Below are 20,873 nucleotides of genomic sequence, written 5' to 3'. Positions count from 1 at the left end.
ACGCACAGTTGTGCTCATATGTTTGATTACCCGGGCAGAATTTGTAAGATGGGTACAATTATTTAAAGAAAACATGAAGGACCAGTCGAAACACCTTTAGTTTTCATTATACACGAGAAATTATGGTATTGAAGATAAATATGAAGGCAGCAAGACTCCTAAACACGTATTAACTAAAGGTTGCTGCTGGCAAAACATCTCTAGTGAGGAAAGCATTTGGTCATGTCCATGGGCTCCAGACTTCAGGCAATTATTGACGACTAATTATTTTCATCCAGGTATTAGAAATGATGGTTATATTTAAAAATGAGTGTCTGCACTTAAATCATATCTTTGTTTTATTTCAAATTGTTGTGGTGTACAGTATCAAGGCAAAATCACAAAAAAACATTTTTCAAATACCTCCGGATCTAACGATAAGTTTAAAAATACAGTAAAAGGTCAATGGGATATTGTAGAATTTGAATGAAGATTTGGGCTCGTGTTGCACTTAATTGCTTACTGACTACAGTGAGACCTCTGTAATCATACTGACAGAACTAATGATCATTGTCATCAAAACTCTTTGTTGCTCTCAGTGAGAAAGTTATTTGAAGTAAAGTATTTATTAAAGTATCCCATAGATGGCTGGTGAATGAATTATGATTTTAAGAAGAAGACATTTTAACAGTAAAAACTAAAAAAAAATTGTAATGATATAAACTAAAGCTAGCAGAGAGAACATGAGAGCATACTGTACATGTATTACAGTTCTTTGAAGAGATATCATTCTCTTAGTCTCCTCGTGTGTTCATGTCTGCATGTGTGCATTTGTGGATGTGCGAGTGTGTGTGTATGCATATGTGGGCTGGTGGGTGGGTTTTGTGTGCAGACCTCTGCCACGTTAAGCATATTTCAGAGCTCTAAATGTGGTTCTTATTACAGAGCAGAGTATTTAGCCAAAATCCACCATCTGCATCTTTCTTTCTCTAACTCCCTCTCTCACAGCAAAATACAGTATGTATGTCTTTGTACATAGCCATACGTGCTCTTTTTCATTCCTTAAAATTGCTATAATGTGCGCCTTTACTGAGCAACCTGGAGAAAGATGTGTTTATTTCTTCTGTGCTATCTTGCATTACATTTCTGGTTCTATGACCATCATTACATTTTGCCATCACTAGTTACCTTTCCATGTCATTATCACACAAAAAAAGACAACAAAAAGGAAAAACATAGATCTGCAGTCTCAAAATATTTCTACTTTTGTGTTGATGAATTCTTATCAACGTCATGCATGAGAACAGCGCATGCAGACAAGAAACCCCTCTGTAAATTATGTCAATTAACAAGCCGAAAGGAAAAGAAGAAGAAGTATGGACTCGTTGTGCTGTTCTAAAATTAAGCATTTAATTGAAAACGACCATAAGCAATAGACAATAATGTCACACTCTTTTAATCATTGTTCTCATTAAGTAGAAAGGCTTGTCCATTTTTTATAGTTTTTTTTTGTTTGTTTGTTTTTTTCTTAATAGCCGGGAAGTCAGGCAACCTTTCAACTCTTAGGGAAAATTTTCTGTGGAATTTGGCCGATATGGGCTGTGGGCTTGGATGCTGCCCTGCACTTAACATCTTTTTAAAGAGATTTCCTTATAAAGCACATTCTGAGACACAATAATGATGAGGCATACAATAATAAGGCACTGAACTATAACAGCTCTTCTGCATCCATTTGATAAAGGAAGTTTTGCTCTCCTTGAATTCAACAGTTGCGTAGTGCAACTTCTGTCGGCATCGACATCTTACAGTGGAAAAGTTTTCTAACGCCACGTTTCGACCAAGCAGGAAAGCTCTGTTTGATTCACCACAAAAGTCATCCCTGATCTGGCTTATGTTTCTTGTCGGGCGTGTGAGCAGCAAGATAGATGTGACACCCAGAGGGACATGCAAAAACTAATCAATAGACCAAAATGAGAGAGGACAGAAAATGGGAGGACAGGATGTGGGAAATCAGCAAGGCAGTGCTACTGGTGAGTGCTGCAGTGGGATGCTTTTTATATTGTCTAAACTCCAGTAAGACCCTGTGAGTTGATATCATAATATAACCTGTGTCATTATTAGTGGTCCCAGCACAAAGAATTAAAGCCTATAGCATGTCTACGGAACTTAGTAGTGAATGAACACCATATCACATGCATGTTAGTCAACTGCTGTATGGAGTTGCTGTGCCGGCACATTGAGGAAGGGTGGAGTTGGGTGAGGTGGGGGGGGCAAGCCAGCGAGCCCATCTCATGGGGGACCTAGCTAGGGAGATGCCACCCACTCTCCGGGACCCAGGGCGGTGCACTAGCCCAACAGCCTGACCAGAACCAAAGGGAGGGTGTACTGGACCACCGCCCCCCACCACGCCCAATCCCTCCCCAGCCACCACCCAGCAGGCCCCACCGCTGCCGCCGCCCACACCACCCCCGGAGAGCATGGGAGCCCCATCCACCAACAGGGCCCAACGCTGCTACCTGAAAAAGATCACAGCCCACCAAAAGTGAGCCCATGTTAAGCACCAGTCACACACAATGACGGGTGAGGTCACCAGGAGAAGGGAGAAGAAGGCAGGGACCCAAGGGGGCGAACTTTTTTTACAGTATATGCTCATCCTTACACTTACATGTATGGCTGTATGTTATTCTTCAATGGCATGCTCACTATGCTATCTGAAACACACAGTTTAGTTAGTTCTGTAACTTTAAATGTTGCTTAGCTTAGTTTAATAATTTTATAACTTTCCACTGACATTAACACTAAATAACACTGCACATGAACAATAAAGATTATTTGCCTCACAAGCTCTTTTTGTCATTTGCAAAATAAATTCATTGTGAGGTAAAAATGTATACCTGCTGTGCAAAATGTGTGCGGGGTGGAATCAAAATGATTTGCCTCATAAACTCACTGTAAAAAAATAAAAGATCTTTTAAATGTGATTGAACCTTATTTTGGTCTAAAACCAACCAGGCTGGCTGTTTACTGGTGTCTCAAGGGCATGATAATCGATTAATTGATTAGTGCATTGCTCCATTGTGTGAGGTGGATTAATTAATTAATTAATTAATTAATTTTGAAGCAACTGAGGCAAAATTGAGTCAAATTCTTGCCTTCAACCAACAGAGTTTTATTATTTTGTCGACAAAATAAGATTACACCAGCTCTGGGAAATTGAGCGACATCCATGCTCCTCTGGTCATCTTTTTTTCTGGCATTGAATTAGGAGTTCAGAACGTTGGAGATTCTCTATCACATTATAAATAAGACGTAATATGGAAAAACCAATAGATTAATTGATTGGTAATTTTTCCCATAGTTGATCAAAGACGTAGTCAAATGCCCTTCCCAAATCTCAGATTATACCTATACAGTGTGTTTTTCATTTAATTTATTTTCTGTTTTTCTCTGCATAGGCTAACCAGGACACACCAACACCCCCAGACCCATCCATGGCCCAGACTTACCCATCAGCCCAGTTTGCCCCCCCTCCCCAGAATGGCATTACCACCGAGTTCACAACTTCACACCCTCACCCACATCCACACTCCCATCCACATTCACACCAGCACCCAGCACCTCAAGACTATTCTGGGGTTCAGGCCTCTGCCAGCGACCATCCACTCAATGTGTACCAGTCGACACAAAGCCACAGTGACCAGAATGGATCAGACCTCAGCAATCAGACAGTCACCGGCACAGCCACAGTAAGACATGATGGGATGAATGGTTGGTTAAGTATGACATGGCTGGCATACAGAGCCTTGTTTTTGTTAGTTATCTGTTATTGGTCATTTCAAAACATTGTATGCACTGTAACTCTGGCGAGAGGGAGACAATTTCATATCAATACATGATTGTTGCTGTTTTTGTAAGTAAGAATTCCTGCAAAGAAAAGTAATCTATTCTATTTTTTCGTTTTTTGTTAAATGAAAACATCTAAATATCATAAGCACATATCTTTGGCGGCTTTCATGCAGTACAAGCTTACAAAGGCATATTGCTATGATCACAACTATTGTAAATTCTAGTCACTGCCCTTGAATAACTGTGCGTGTCACAATTTGATTTTCCATCCATCAATCCATGTTCTGAGCCGTTTCTCCTCACTAGGGTTGCGGGCGTGCTGGACCCTGTCCCAGCTATCATCGGGCAGGAGGCAGGGTACACCCTGAACTGGTTGCCAGTCAATTGCAGGGCACATACAAACAAACAACCATTCGCACTCACAGTCACACCTATGGGCAATTTAGAGTCTCCAATCAATGCATGTTTTTGGGATTTGGGAGGAAACTGGAGTGCCCGTAGAAAACCCACACAGGTACGGGGAGAACATCCAAACTCCACACAGGCGGGGCCGGGGATTGAACCCCAGTCCTCAGAACTGTGAGGCTGACGCTGTAACCAGTCATCCACCGTGCCGCCACAATTTGATTTTGAAAAAAATAAATGTTTTACATAAAAATACGTGCCGCCACAATTTGATTTTGAAAAAAATAAATGTTTTACATAAAAATACAACAAAAACAACTGTTATTGGTCAGAGCAGAAAAAAACAAAGGAGGCACACTAGAATTTTGGCAAATTTGTTGAGGTAGAGTTGGTGGGAGATCCATAAATTGGACCTACTGGCAGGCTTGAAAGTTGGCAGAGGAATTGAGAAACGCTCGAGTTCGGGACCAGACCTTGTGGCAGCGTTTGGTCTGACCCTGGACATAGGTTACTGACAAGTCCTCCTCACAAATTTACATGAAATGCCAGAGGATGCGTAGAGCAGAATTGGGCATATTCCACCGAGGATAGCAGCGAGGACCAGGCTGTGGGATTGAAAGAGACCATACAGCACAGAGAGGTCTCAACTTGCTCATTCAGCTTGCCTGTTAGATTGAAGTTGATATCCAGATGTAAGGCTTATGTTAGTGCCATTGGATTAAAAGAAAAGCCTTCCAAACAACTGAGATGAATTTGGGGCCTTGGTCGAACAGTAGATCAGATGGTAAGACGAACACCCTGAAAAGCTCTTTCACCAGCACATCAGCTGTCTCCTTGGAAGTCAGCAGCTTGGGAGAGGGATAATGTGGACAAATATGATGAATCTGTGATAGAAATGAACAAACTTTTAAGGCCTCGAAATAAATAGTTGATACAATGATTATATTCTTTTCTGCCTTGACAAAAAGGCTTTTTCTTCCTAGAAGGAGTTGGACTGCAACTCAGACTTCCTGGATGTATGGATGGATGTCTTGGATGCCATCTAGATTAAATCACAAAAACCTGTGGCACGTGTCTCCTAGAACTTGATTTAACAATCTCAGTAAGGCACTGAAGCAATCAAATGCCATGACAAGGAAAGTGACCAGGAGATGTTTGAAGATTGTTTTCCATTCCACATATCCATACAAGATGGTATGCATTGCGAAGGTTGAGTTTGATAAAAACTTTTACGCCCTGTAGAGAATTGAGAGCAGAGCTAAGAAGTGGGACTGTGTATTGTTTTTTCTTTCAGATAATCTGAAACAAGAGTAGGCAGCACGGTGGCCGACTGGTTAGGGCGTCAGCCTCACAGTTCTGAGGACCCGGGTTCAATCCTCGGCCCCGACTGTGTGGAGTTTGCATGTTCTCCCCGTGCCTGCGTGGGTTTTCTCCCACATCCCAAAAACATGCATTAATTGGAGACTCTAAATTGCCCATAGTTGTGACTGTGAGTGCGAATGGTTGTCTGTTTGTATGTGCCCTGCGATTGGCTGGCAACCAGTTCAGGGTGTACCCCGCCTCCTGCCCGATGACAGCTGGGATAGGCTCCAGCACGCCCGCGACCCTAGAGAGGATAAGCGGCTCAGAAAATGGATGGATGGATGGATGAAACAAGAGTTGGGTCCCATCCTTATTCCTTAAAAAAATATAAATGAATAAACGCCTGCTCCAAGGGAAGAGGAAGTGGCACAGACTGGGAACAATGGCCCAGGGCAATAGCTCAATGCATCATTCATGTGATGTAAAGGTACTGACTGAGCGCTCCTATAACTGACTGAAAACAAGATGGCGGTTTTGGTTTTGGGACTAAGGAGAGCTACAGGCAAGAAGAATCTAATATCCATCCATCCATTTTCTGAGCTGCTTCTCCTCACTAGGGTCGCGGGCGTGCTGGAGCCTATCCCAGCTATCATCGGGCAGGAGGCGGGGTACACCCTGAACTGGTTGCCAGCCAATTGCAGGGCACATACAAACAAACAACCATTCGCACTCACATGCACACCTACGGGCAATTTAGAGTTGTCAATTAACCTACCATGCATGCTTTTGGGATGTGGGAGGAAACCGGAGTGCCCGGAGAAAACCCACGCAGGCACGGGGAGAACATGCAAACTCCACACAGGCGGGGCCGGGGATTGAACCCGGGTCCTCAAAACTGTGAGGCAGATGCTCTAACCAATCAGTCACCGTGCCGCCAGAATCTAATAGAATATGAAAGGTGAGACTTGACTAGCTACAGCTGAGGAAGCAGTTGGATGTGCGGTCCCCCCTTCAGACTGAGGAGGAATCCTCCCACCTGCAGTTTGTGATTCTGGGTCACTCTCTTGTTGAGGTGAAACAAAGTGACCAGAATCAGTGGCCTGGCCTGTCATCTCATTGAGTAAGCAATTGTCTCTCTGGATGGTATTCTTCTGAATGCAGCTCAATCACTTCGCCACCAATAGATCAAGTCAAATCAACAAATTCAGCAGCAGCAATCCATCCTGGAGTGATACCTCACTGCTGATCTCCCGACTTAAGACATTCTGGAAGGCAGGAATTAGAGTGCACTGGTTCCAACCTGATTCTGCAACCAGATTATGGAAGCGGGAGACATACTCAAGAATTGAATGATCACCCTGGTTTTCTGGCCGACTTGTGTGTCTTTGATTGGATGATCGGAGCATTTAAACACTTTATCAAATTAACTCATTTATTTAATAAAGAAATTTAGTTTCACAACTCAAATTTGGGTGTGTTGGCCTAAAATGTTATGTTGCATTGTATTATGAACTAGCAGGATCTCCAGACTACTTGGCGTGGGGTGAAATATATGGTTCCATTGCATCAGCTGTGGTCAGACAGGGTAAAGGGGGTGGTAGAAAAGATTAACTTAGAGATGGACTTGATTCCACATAAATGGCAGCCAAATCCAGAGGATCTCCTCTAGTAACTGGCTATATTGGTGTAAAAGGCTTCCATGACTGGACACCTCCAAGTATTCGGTTTACTAGATGGCCAGATTCTTCTGTCAAGTCCAAGAAGAAAAGATCCCAAGAGGAAGACTTAATTGTAGACCAATGTATTGATAATAGTAGAGATGGTGGGGGATAATTGGAGCAGTTGGCGGGTTTTAAATTTAGACAGAATGTCAAGATCCAGAGTTGTTAGCAGACTGGCTGGCTCTACGGGCCAAGGGGTTTGATGAGCAGGCAAAGTGGGAATCACAAAAGTGGCACCAGCAAACCTTTATGCAGGGTGGAGTATTACCATACAAACTGTGGAGAAAATTATCCAGCAGAGAGCATTTTCAGCAATATGATTTCATTAATTGTGAAGGATGAACTCAAAACAATCAGCTGTTTTCACGATGTTAAAACTCTTTACAATCTTCCAGCGTAGAAAAGAAAGGGGGTTTCATACGCTGAAGAGAATGACAGTTTGTTTGACACTTCACTTCTGAGACACTTAAAACTTACTTTAAACATGATAAAATTACATCAGGAGTTGTTAACCTCCACCGTTTTGACGAAACAAGCCGAATACTGTTAAATGTCAATCATTTAAATATATTATTATACTATTAATATCCATGACAATTATAGGTATGTATGTACTGTATGTACCGTAATTTCTATAATGTGCACCCATGTATAATACGCAAGACCAAAGTTGACCTCAAAATTCTGGAAAAACCTTCTACTTATGTAAAATGCATTTTTACAATGCATGATTTTGCTTCTACCCATATGATCAAAACATTAAGTATTATCTGTATTTTGTTAGTTTTTTTTCAAAGAATTATTCTGAAGTTAAGCACTTTATTTGAACACGTAATACTTTTTCTTCTTGCTCTCATTTTGAAATTCAGAGCCCTACTTTTATTTAGTAAATTAGAAATAAAACAGTTGTGCTCAGATGTTTGATAACTCAGGCAGAATTTGTAAGATAGGTACAATTCTTTAAAGAAAACATGAAGGGCCAGGCGAAACAATTCATTTTATTTTGATGGGATTCAAATTAAACGGTCAAGCATTTCAGAAAACCATTATCTTGGAACAAAACATAACCATAAAGAAATTAAAAAAATAATGTTCAGTCATCAGTCATATTTAAAAAAATATTTCACAAATTCTGCCAGGGTATGTAAACTTATGAGCACAACTGTACATATTTGTAGTCCTACAGTCCTAGTCCCTCTCTTATTGGAATAAAAGTGGAGGCTCCACCTTTTTCATAACCACAAGGTGGCAGTGGCATATTAGAATGAAAGTGTATGCCTTTCTCATAACCTCTAGGTGGCAGTGGCACATAGGAATGAAAGTGTACAGCTTTTTCATAACTAGATGGTGGCATACATTTATAAAATAGGAACTTTTTTGTTTTTTTGTTTTGTTTTTTTAAATTTTCCCCTATACCTATGTATAATGTGGACTGTTGACTTTTGAAAAAAAAATTTGGGGGGGGAAATCCGCATTATACACGATAAATTACAGAAGGTTGTAAACATACAAGGCAACTGCACAACTTGTGCAAAATATGATTTTGAGTGGGTTAATTGAAGACTCTAAATTATGCATAGGTATGGATGTGGGTGTGAATGATGTCTATATGTGCCCTGCGAATGGCTGGCGATCAGTTCAGGGTATACCCTGCCTCTCTCCCAGAGTTAGCTGAGATAGGCATCAACACACCCGCGACCCTAGTGAGAATATGCAGTACAGAAAATGGATGGATAAATTGATAGCTCAACTGTTAAACTCTTATGTCATAGTCATATTTCGATGTCAAACCTAAATGATTTTAGTCTACATCAAAAATAAAGAACTTGGCCTCACTGTTCCAATACTTTTGGATGGGTGTGAATGTAATTTCACAAATTCATCCTGCCAAGCTTCAAACTGGCTTGATTCAGGACAGGCAAACAAGCCGTAAATAAACACAGAAGGCATGGAAGCATATCATCACTGCCATATAGATGCTGACATCACTTCAGCAAGTCCACTTTATTAATTTGACTTTTACGTACATGTACACTTTTATGTACCATCGGATGCTTTGAGCACGGGAGTGAATCAAAACGCGCAGTACAATGTTTCAACTTCCTGGGGCACTACACTTAATACACATTCTGGAGCGTGCATGACAAAACGCACTTAAGTCTTTGGCAGAATACGCACAAGGCTAGATATGAGAACAACCACAATTGAGAATTACTCCACCCAAAGTGCGCACATGGCCGAAAGGTGCGCAAATAATAGATTTAAGTGGACAGAAGAATGGGTGCAGACAGAAAAGTGTGTGCCTCTTCTGAAAAAAATATATATATTTAGTCGGGTCACTGATGGTGAAGTGGTACACACGCTTGACTTTGGTGCAGGTAGTGTGGGTTCAGTTCCCACTAAGTGATGGTGTGAATGTGAGTGCGAATGGTTGTCTGTGTCTATATGTGCCCTGAGACTGACTGACGACCAGTTCAGGGTATAGTCCGCCTTTCGCCCGAAGTCAGCTGGGATACGCTTCAGTGCCCTGCGACCCTAACCAGGATATGCGGTGTTGAGAATGGATGGATGGATATATTTAGTTATTTATGAATGTATTATTTTTATTTGTATTATTATCTTTTTTGTACAGCGCTTTGTTACAGCTGCGGTTGTTGTAAACATGCTATATACTGTAAATAAAGTTAAGTTAAGCTCAGATTTTTTCTTCTTGCTAATTAGTTGGTTGCTCTTCTGCTGTTCTATCTGAACTTATGTTCATGGCCTTCACTCCTGTCCTCCGGCAATTATTGCTAATGTCACCAACAGTTGTTTTGGGCTCTATCTTTAAGGATATCAAAATGTTTCAGTCATCGATGGCAGTTCCTTGGCGTACCTGTTCAGCATCTGTTACATAGTAGACCATGGGTTCATGTTCGCAAATGTTGACTGGTTTTATTGGCTATGGCCAATGTTTGTGCAATGGCTCTGATTGATTCTCCACCTTCCCTTAGTTTCACAAATACTTGATCCATAGACAGCTCTTTGGTTTTCATGTTGGCCGCACCCCTAACTCATATAAATGTAGTTAGGCAAATGTAGACAGATAAAACCCAATCTGTATCTGAAAATGAGCGTCGACATATAGCACTTTTTATTGTTCAAACAATTATTGTATTTTACTGGTCAACAAAAGACACCTGAGTGAGTCACATGTTCCAATACTTTTGCTCAAACAAAAGGTTGTATCATAGTATATGTAGTGGTGTATCATAGGAAACACTAGTAAGACTGGAGGACATCAGTGAGATGTCTGATGATATTATCTACCACAGATGATGAAATCCCTAAATTCCTTGCAATTGTATCTTGAGGAACATTGTCCTTAAACTGTTCGACTATTTTCTCAGGCACTTGTTCACAAAGGGCTGAACCTCGCCCCATCTTTATTTGGGAATGACTGAGCAATTCAGGGAAGCTCCTTTTATACCAAATCATGGCACCCACCTATTCCCAATTCGCCTGTTCACCTGTGGGATGTTCCAAACAGGTGTTTGATGAGCATTCCTCAACTTTCTCAGTCTTTTTTGCCACCTGTCCAAGCTTTTTTGGAACATGCTGCAGCCATAAAATTCTAAATTAATGATTATTGGCTAAAAACAAAACGTTTATCAGTTTGAACATTAAATATCTTGTCTTTTTAGTGTATTAAATTAAATATTGGTTGAACAGTATTTGCAAATCATTGTATTCTGTTTTTATTTATGTTTAACACAACGTCCCAACTTCATTGAAATTGGGGTTGTATAAAAATACCATGTGCAGAGGTTTCGTCGTCAGGCAGTCGGGAAGTCGCTCCGACAAACACTCTAAAGGACAGCATGTTTTTTTTTTTTTTATTCTGTAGGAAATTAATCAATTAAAAGTGTTTTAATAGAATTCTGTGCTTATGACTTAATTCATGTTTACAGGTTCATCACCGGCTAAGTCAGGCAGACATATTTAGACAACCGACAGAAACAAATAAAAGCTAATGATATACAAGTAACCGTTCAGCCATTCCGATGAATGTGTTTTTTTCACAAATTTCACCAGATGTTGGGAACAATCCAAGTAATGCATACATACAAAGAAAGTAGAACAAATAATCTCAGAAATGAAGTTGTGTGTAATAATGTGAAATGACACAGAGAAAAAGTATTGAAGACGCCAACTGCTATTTATTTAATACTTTGTACACAAGGCTTTGTTTGTAAAAAAGGCTTCAAGACGCCTTCTGTATGGAGAACCTAGTCACATGCATTGCTCTGGTGTGATTTTGGCCCATTCCGCCACACAAGCAGTCTTCAAATCTTGAATGTTCTGTGGGCTTCTTTTATGGACCTTGAGTTTCAGTTCTTTCTATAGATTTTTGATTGGATTCAATTCAGGTGATTGGCTAGGCCATTCTAGCAGCTTTATTATGTTTTTTCTTTGAATCCAATTGAGAATTTCTTTGGCAGTATGTTTTTGATCATTATCCTGCTGAAATGTCCACCCTCGTTTCATTTTCATCATCCTCGTAGATGGCAGCAGATTTTTGTCAAGAATGTCTCGATACATTTGCCCATTCGTCCTTCCTTCAATAATGTGAAGTTTACCAGTACCAGTTGCTGCAAAGCAGCCCCACACCATCATGTTCACACATCTGAACTTCATTGTTGTTATGGTGTTTTTAGGGTGATGTGCAGTGCCATTTCTCCTCCAAACGTAGTGTGCATTATGAGATCCAAACAGTCAAATTTTGCTTTCATCTGACCAGACTACATTATCCCATTATATAACTGGCTTGTCCAAATGTTGTTCAGCAAACTTTAAACGAGCTTTGACATGCTTTGTTTTCCAACAATGGGGTCTTGTATGGTGAGCATGCATTCAGGCCATGGCGGCGGGGTACATTACTCATTGTTTTCCTTGTGACAACAGTACCTGCTAATTACAGGTCTTTTCGAAGCTCTCCACAGGCAGTCCTTGGCTCTGAGACAACTCGTCTGATTATCCTTTGTACTGCTCTGTCAGAAATATTGTGAGGAGCACGTGATCAGGGCAAATTTATGGTGGTATGATTGGCTTTCCACTTACGTATTATGGCTCCAACCGTGCTCACTTAGATTCTCACTTAAAACCGTGCTCACTTATATTCCAAGATGGCGCCTACCAGTGTGGTCGCCTCGGTAACACGCTCTCTAGTATTGTCTTTGTTTTTGTGTTTTTCGTCTGTCTTTGGAGACCTTACACGACTCACTTACAAAAGGGGAGACCTGCTAACCATCAAGGAGGCTACTCCGAACTTTCTGTCACCAACTTTCGAATATCCACTCAGTTTTTTCCCCGAGTTACTCACCGGAGCGGCGTCCGCGGTTTTCGGCGCATGGAGAAGGAAGCGGCGCCACAGAGGGAAACGAGCCGGCATTCAGGTGAAACTCCGCATGAGAGAACACAGATTGGCGTTCCCGTCGATCCACCTCGCGAATGTACGCTCCCTACCCAACAAAATGGACGAGCTTCATCTTCTGTTAAAGACCAGTAAAGACTTCGGACGTTCCGCGGCCATGTGCTTCACGGAGACCTGGCTTTGCGACGCTGTACCCGATGGCGCCGTCATGCTTCCCGGCTTCAACATTCATCGAGCGGACCGCGACATGGAATCATCGGGGAAAACAAAGGGCGGCGGGATATGCCTCCATATCAACGAAAAATGATGTACGGACGTCACGGTGCTCAGCACACACTGCAGCCCGCATTTGGAGTCGCTATTCTTAAACTGTAAACCATTCTACTCGCCACGTGAGTTTGCATCGTTCATACTGGCTGGAGTCTATATTACGTCTCAAGCTAACATGAACGCCGCATTGCTAACGCTCGCCGAACAAGTCAACGAAATTGAAAAAAAACACCCGGACTCACCCCTCATTATTCTCGGGGACTTTAACAAAGCTAAACTCAACCACGAACTCCCTAAATACAAGCAGCACATCGACTGTCCTACCAGGGAAAATAATACTTTAGACCACTGCTACACTACGGTAAAAAACGCATACTTTGCTATACCTCGTGCAGCCCTGGGCTCGACTGATCACTGCTTAATTCACTTAATACCGACGTACAAGCAAGAACTTAAATGTGCGAAGCCTACAGTCAAAACAGTCAAAAAGTGGACCAATGAAGCCAAGATGGAACTTCAAAGCTGTTTAGACTGCACAGACAGTCTTTGAAAATTCAGCTGGCAGCCTGGATGAATATATGGACACTGTCACATCCTATATCAGTTTCTGTGAAGAGGTTTGTGTACCAACAAAGTCATTTCGCACATTCAACAACAACAAGCCGTGGTTCACTGCTAAACTTAAGCAGCTCCGCCAAGCTAAGGAGGACGCATATCAGAGCAGGGACAGGGCCCTGTATAATCGAGCTAGAAACCAGCTTACTAAAGAAATTAACATTGCAAAGAGGATCAATGCAGCAAAGTTGGAAAAACAGTTTAGCCCAAACGACTCTAAATCAGTCTGGCATGCATTCCAATCGCTGACTAGTTACAAGCGACAATCCCCCCAAGCTGAGAACAATAGCACACTAGCCAACGACTTGAATACCTTCTACTGCATATTTGAAAAGGACAGTTTCACACCACACACCCACCCGGCCGCACCCGGGACCACAACCACACCTCTGACTTCTGCGTTAACCATCCATGAACAGGATGTGAGACGCATCTTCAAACAACAGAAGATGAACAAAGCGGCAGGCCCGGACCATGTGTCACCATCCTGCCTCAAAGTCTGCGCGGACCAGCTCGCTCCAGTCTTCACTCAGATCTTCAACAGATCTTTGGAAATGTGCGAAGTTCCATCCTGTTTCAAACGCTCCACCATCATTCCAGTCCCCAAGAAACCTGCAATCTCTGGTCTGAATGACTACAGGCCTGTCGCTTTGACATCTGTGGTCATGAAGTCCTTTGAACGTCTCGTGCTGGACCACCTCAAGAGTGTCACAGGTCCCCTGCTGGACCCCCTGCAGTTTGCCTACCAAGCGAACAGGTCTGCGGATGATGCAGTCAACATGGGACTGCACTTCATCCTAGAACACCTCGATAGTGCAGGGACCTACGCAAGGATCCTGTTCGTGGACTTCAGCTCAGCGTTCAACACCATCATCCCTGAACTCCTTTCATCCAAGCGTCTCCAGCTCAGCGTCTCACCTGCCATCTGCCAGTGGATTTACAGCTTTCTGACGGGCAGGACACAGCAGGTCAGGCTGGGGGAGGCCACCTCACCCACACGCAGCATCAGCACTGGGGCGCCCCAAGGTTGAATCCTCTCTCCGCTGCTCTTCTCTCTCTACATGAACGACTGCACCTCAGCGAACCCGACTGTCAAACTCCTGAAGTTTGCAGATGACACCACTGTCATCGGCCTCATCAAGGACAGTGACGAGTCTGCATATCGACAGGAAGCGGAGCGGCTGGATTTGTGGTGCGGCCGACACAACCTGGAGCTGAACACGCTCAAGACTGTAGAGATGATCGTGGACTTCAGGAAGCATCCTTTGCCACAGCTACCCCTCACGTTGTCCAGCTGCCTTGTGTCAACCGTGGAGACCTTCAAGTTCCTGGGAATTACAATCTCTTAGGACCTGAAGTGGGCGACCAACATCAACTCCGTCCTCAAAAAGGCCTAGCAGAGGATGTACTTTCTGCGGCTGAGAAAGCACGGCCTGCCACCGGAGCTGCTGAGACAGTTCTACACAGCGGTCATCGAATCAGTCCTGTGTTCTTCCATCACAGTCTGGTTTGGTGCTGCTACAAAAAAAGGACAAACTCCGACTGCAACGGACAATCAAAACTGCTGAAAGGATTGTCGGTACCCCCTCTACCCACCATTGAGGACTTGCACGCTGCCAGAACTCAGACAAGGGCGTGCAAAATCCTCTCGGACCCTCCGCACCCTGGTCACCAGCTCTTCCAGCTCCGTCCCTCAGGTAGGCGCTACCGATTAATGCAAACTAGAACTAGTAGACATTCCAACAGCTTCTTCCCTCTTGCGATCAACTTCTTAAACACCTAACCGATAATTCCATTACAATAAGCTGGCAATTTTTTGACTTGAGTTCGTTGTCACATTTCTGTGGGGCCAATTATGTATTACTCGTGCACTCACTGTAGTTGTCTCGCCATGCTGCACTATTTGCATATACTGGCCACTCATGCCAGAGTAGCATCTGCTCCATTTGCACACTGATTGAGGAGTATCTGTAACATTTGCAAAACCAACATTGTCCCAGATGATCGCACTACTCGTCACTTTAAACCGCATACACTCCTTGAAGTCTCAGCGTCCTTTGCACAATGGTCATTGCACCGGACTATTGCAATATTAGTCATTCGAACTGCTCTAAGTGCTAGAGGACTCTGCATCTTTTTGCACAATTGTTTTTTGTCAATGTCTTTATGTCTCCAAAGTGTTCTGTAAATTGACTGTCTGTTGTACTAGAGCGGCTCCAACTACCGGAGACAAATTCCTTGTGTGTTTTGGATATACTTGGCAAATAAAGATGATTCTGATTCTGATATGCGCCTGTAACCAATGTCATAGTTATGTTTTGCAATGAGGCAGGTCTCTTACCCATCATGAGATGTGTCTTGACTCACACCTTGGCAATGAGACCTTTTTGTAGGCCATCTATTAGGATTGAACCAGCTGATATTCATTTGCACTGACAAGGAGCTGGATTGCTGTTCGCTGATAGATTTTAGGTGTTGTCTTGGCTTTACATGCCTTTTTGCACCTCCCTTTCTTCATGTGTTTTCCCTGTGTCATTTCACTTTTTTACACACAACTTAATTTCTGAGCTGAAAAAAATTGGTCAATTATTGAGATATTCTTTCAGCTTCCAGATGGTGCGGGCATGTCGCTAAATGCTCTGAAAACCCCGTCTCCCTGGAACTTTCAGCTGTCAATCAAATATATGCCTTCTTTCACAGCCCCTAAACAGGGAGAGGAGAATTCACAGCGACAGTCCACAGAAGCAGCCTCTGAGCTAGCATAATAGCCAGCAGCTGTACCGCCGGGACAATTTTATCTCCTTTGAAATTTAGCGGGACAATGCACTTCTGTGGCCGCCGAAGGGTGCGCCATTAGCAGCGTCGGTAGCGCGACGCGCACCGGTTCCCTTGGATAATTTTTCTCCCGACCTCCTCCTCGCCCCATGACGTGTGGCCAGCAACTGTGAGACTGACGGCCCTAACGCTGTTGTGCCAGAGCTCCGGCGGCTACTCTAACCGCTGTTGGACCGCAAGGGGCCGCGGGGCAGCGGATCCCATCTGGTTCGCCGCTGCCTCCTAACGAAACGTGCGTGGGGCCAGACAGCAGAGACACTGTACCCCAAGTAACACAAAACATATTACACTTCAGGGAAGATTTATTTTTTCGAGTACTAGGAATATTTTGATGGTCAATCGCTATATTGGTGGTAATGGATTCCAGTTAAAAGGAATGAGGAAGTGGTAATTCCGTCAAATGGTCACTCCATGGAATAACGGTGCTTGATGGTTTTATTGTCTATTGTGGGGGAGGGCCTTGTGCTAGAAAGTATACGCCTCAGCCCACTGATGTTACGGGGCTAGTTTTTAGCTCAACTGAGATGATGAAAAATAATTTTAATCTACCGGTATATCTCAACAATTCAGTTAAATTTTAAATTTTTTTTTGTCCGGCTGTTCGGCGAAGCAGAACGAAGGATCTGTATCCCTTTTAAACCGGAACAGTTTTACTGTGTCACAGTGGAGATTTTAAGTTACCGCTGTGGTTTCTTCGTATTATAATGGATATTTATTGAGAATCAGAGTTGATCAGTTGAACAAAACACGGTTTCTAGGGCGGCGTTAGAAAAGAAGACAAAAAAAACAAAGCACTAACTGTTAACAAGATGAGAAAGTAAATCCTTATAGATCTAGAACAATGACACATGAGATATTCGTTTTGTATGGGGCAGTAGTGCTAGACCCTGTAAGGGAACGACAGGACAAGATAGGACAGGACAAGGACAGGAGAGGAAGCATGACGGGCAAGGGTCGTGGCTGTACAACTGAAGTGTGGTGGGAGTGGCTATGTAAATTATAAACGTCTATAGGACCAGAGTGTGAGTGAGGGGATACCCAAGGAGTTTGCATATTCATGAGTTATTTGTCGCAATAAGTGAGTGGCCCCACACCCAGCAAAAGGTCCCAGGGGTGTGTGCCTGTGGACACATGCAAGTGAATTGAACCATTTCGCATGCACAATGACTGATAGAAGTGTCCTGTAATTGCTGGGCCCGCACCAAGGAGGCTGAGGACCCCACCCGATCAATCGAGGGGCGGGATCGGGCCCAGGAGTCCACTCGAGAGCAGCCCCACACAGAGGGACCCAGGGCGTACCGCCAGCCCCACCGAGGCGCCACGACAACCGGCCACCTGGAGGAGGCCGCATGGACCCAATGCCACCCCCACAGCCCCACCCAATGCCCCATCCAGGACGAAATGCCCCATGCAGGGACGAAAACCCCACAGCAGGCCCTAAAAGCACGCAGGGGACCGGAGAGAAGAGGAGGAAACAAGCCCGAGGAAGGACAGGCCTTTTTTGTTCCTTTGCAGAAGAAGCTTCACTATTTACTTAACAAACTCCGGTGGTTCGAGGGTGCTCTGGAGTGTTGGTATTCTTTATTTTATTGTTGCTTTAAATTTATTGTATTGAAGAAAGTTTCCGCCTGTTATTTGGAAGTCTTGAAACAGTACTAAATTGTTCTCAGTCTTTTTACATTTTCACTACTTACCTTCAAACAGATTGAATGTATTTAGAAACAAATCACGATGATGAGTTTGGTTCTACTTTTACTCAACGGCAGAATGCGTGCAACCCCATATTTGACAGGGAACACCCACATTTAGGGTTGCTCCCAAACCAAAACATAACAAAAACTGAGACGACACACTGTCTTTGGAGGAATTTTTCTGAGCCTCTAAATTGTGTACAAAAACAATCATAATCGATATATTAAGATGCAGTTACCTATTGAGATAAACTGCTTTATTTTAAATTAAGCTCTATAGTATGCGTTGTGGGGGATGTTGTAGGACTCCTTTGCCACGAACTAAAATGATTTTAACAAGAATACAGTTTCAGGGAACAAAAGCACAATTGCCAGCAAAAAAGAAGCATCTGGAGGCCTCATTGGTTTTTCCTTCCAGTCTGGGTGTCTGCTGTTCCATCCCCCACATCAGGTCACTGCTTTATTTTTATTTTCCCATCTTTGCAGCCACGTTCTCTCTCTCTCTCTCTCTCTCTCTCTCTCTCTCTCTCTCTCTCTCTCTCTCTCTCTCTCTCTTGCTCTTTCTTTTCTGGGTGTAGCTTTCACTCGCCACACTTCAACGGTTTGTCCCTGCAATGAGTAAGATTCCCAAAATAACATGAAAGCAGCAATAACAACGGAAAACATCTACTTGGTGATATTAATACGCGCATTTGATGTTTACTGTAACTGGGCCAAAGTTAAGTATTTTGATTTAGGATGCAGAGGAAGGCTACACACTGCTAAAGTAGCCAACATCAGAGAGCAAAGCCATAAAAAATAAATGCAGTGACTAAACACAAACTACACCACCTAGATATTTAATAAGACATTGAAGTTAATGCATAATTACAAGTGTAAAATTAATCAACAGGAGGGTTCCATTATGATGCCAACCAAGCATACCCTTAAAACTGTAAAACTGTTTCTAGTGTCAGTGCTGCATCTCAGACTATACACTAGAATACAAAAAAAAACACAGACCCTTGAAGTTTGCCAAACTAATCCCAGCAAATGTGGCTAAAACAAGAGATTCCTTTTTTTATGGGTAAACATCATCGGATCTTCGGATTCTTTGTGTACTGTAATGTATTATTGCAGTTGACATCTCTGCACAGCAACATCTCATTTTTGTCAAATCAGTTTCCATGTGTTCAGCAATGTCCAATACATGTTGCTGACTATAGCTGGATCTGTGACAATATAGAGTAACAATACCCCAATGTACAAGAGGCTGTGACTTTAAAATGGTGTGCATTGTCAATGTGGTAGGTTGGATACTAGTAATCTTTGTGAACCTTCGCTTTACACCAGGTAATAAAAATGATCTCATGTACAGTACATAGCCTTGTGTAGGGTGTTTAATGAGGCCAGATGTCACTGTCAAATAAAGAGCACCAAAGCTTGGTTAAAATCATATGAATGCCTTAATTCTTTGTGTGAAATATTTTGGGGGAAGGTTAAATATACTGTAGATACATATATAGATTTTTGTAGGCTTTTCTTCCCCATGTGAGTCAGCATGCATATGCACACACATACAGGTACATGACCTCATCTGGTCAGAGTGTATAGAGGGTGAGATCAAGCCCCGCCCACTTAAAGTATACATTGTAAGAGGGAAAAAGCCCAGACAGAAAAGAACACGATATTTTTTTCCATTAGAGAGTGTCAAAGTGTAAAATTATACATCCATTTTATTTTATTTTTTAAGTCTGTCGGAAATGCACCCAACAGTATATAACAAAAGCAGGCAGAAGGTTTATGTTGGTGACAGAAGTTACACCAACTTTATTTCTACAACTTTCTAAACTATGGAACTAAATGTATCGCGTTAAGCTGTTTTTGCCTACTTCTTAAATAAGAAATGTTAATTTATTTGTTCAAATACAATGAATTGTGTCTCCTGTAACTTTCATGTGATAAATTTGTCATTTTAAAAACTGTTCTGAATCAGCAGTATGTTGGAGTAGCTCATTTAAAAAGCTTTTCTACTACCTAGTTAACATGCTTTTCTTCATCTTCTCAGCTTCCTAAAGTAATGGCCTAAGTTTTTTTTTCTCCAGAAAACCCAAAAACAGAACCAAATACTGAATATAACATATTTATTAATATCTTTATTTCAATTGTATGATGTGTTCAACAAAGGATGTAGGTGATTTTAACAGAGATGGGCAGTCTCATGAGGAGATTAAGGCAAAAAAATAAAAAATAAAATACTGAAACCATTCATGAAGGGAGGTGATGATATGGCCTATCCAAGGTCACTGGTGACAGTGTTTGCTATCGTCTCAGCTTGATTTCACCAAAATGCCGTAGAACATGCTGCCTCAAGCCCGTCCTTACTTCACATACTGTATCTGGTGCCAAACAGGACGAGATGCTCTCTGCGTTTGTTTGTTTTATGTCCTCGCTGCGCGTGTAGGCGGATGTTGCCGACTTCGCACAGATGGCAGTTGTGGCCGTGTGCATGCGCACTCCTTCTTGTGTTTCGATGTATACTTTGGCATTGCGTGGAAGACTCACAGTCTGCTGGCCTTATGCTGCTTCTTTTTTTTTGATCACCCCCGCCCCGCGCTGTACACACACAGGCTGTATTTTTAGATGGCTTGGACTGTGCGCAAAAAGACAGAAAGCATACATTGATGGGGGAGATGGGAGGATTGGACGCATTGTTCTATGCGGGCATGACAGCATTTTTCTTTATAACAATGCGAAACAGGGCGGTACGGTGGGCGACTTGTCAGCACATCTGTCTCACAGTTCTGAGGATCCGGG

The 20,873-nt window shown here is 42.7% G+C and overlaps 1 protein-coding gene across 11 annotated transcripts in view; it reads left to right on the top strand.

Annotated features, from left to right (window-relative positions):
• Positions 1 to 20,873, top strand: part of rbfox1 (RNA binding fox-1 homolog 1) — a 343,897-nt gene that overhangs the window by 268,616 nt on the left and 54,408 nt on the right. For all 11 annotated transcript variants that reach the window (XM_061701033.1, XM_061701031.1, XM_061701035.1 and 8 more), the window contains one exon: positions 3,435 to 3,725. In XM_061701033.1, coding sequence (XP_061557017.1) covers positions 3,471 to 3,725 — 255 coding nt within the window. In that variant the 5' untranslated portion in view covers positions 3,435 to 3,470. The remainder of the gene's footprint in view (positions 1 to 3,434; positions 3,726 to 20,873) is intronic.

Source organism: Phycodurus eques, chromosome 16 (genome assembly GCF_024500275.1).
Source record: "Phycodurus eques isolate BA_2022a chromosome 16, UOR_Pequ_1.1, whole genome shotgun sequence".
NCBI lineage: Eukaryota > Metazoa > Chordata > Actinopteri > Syngnathiformes > Syngnathidae > Phycodurus > Phycodurus eques.
The sequence above is the reverse complement of the archived record's forward strand: the minus strand, read 5'-3'. Positions and strand labels throughout refer to the sequence as shown.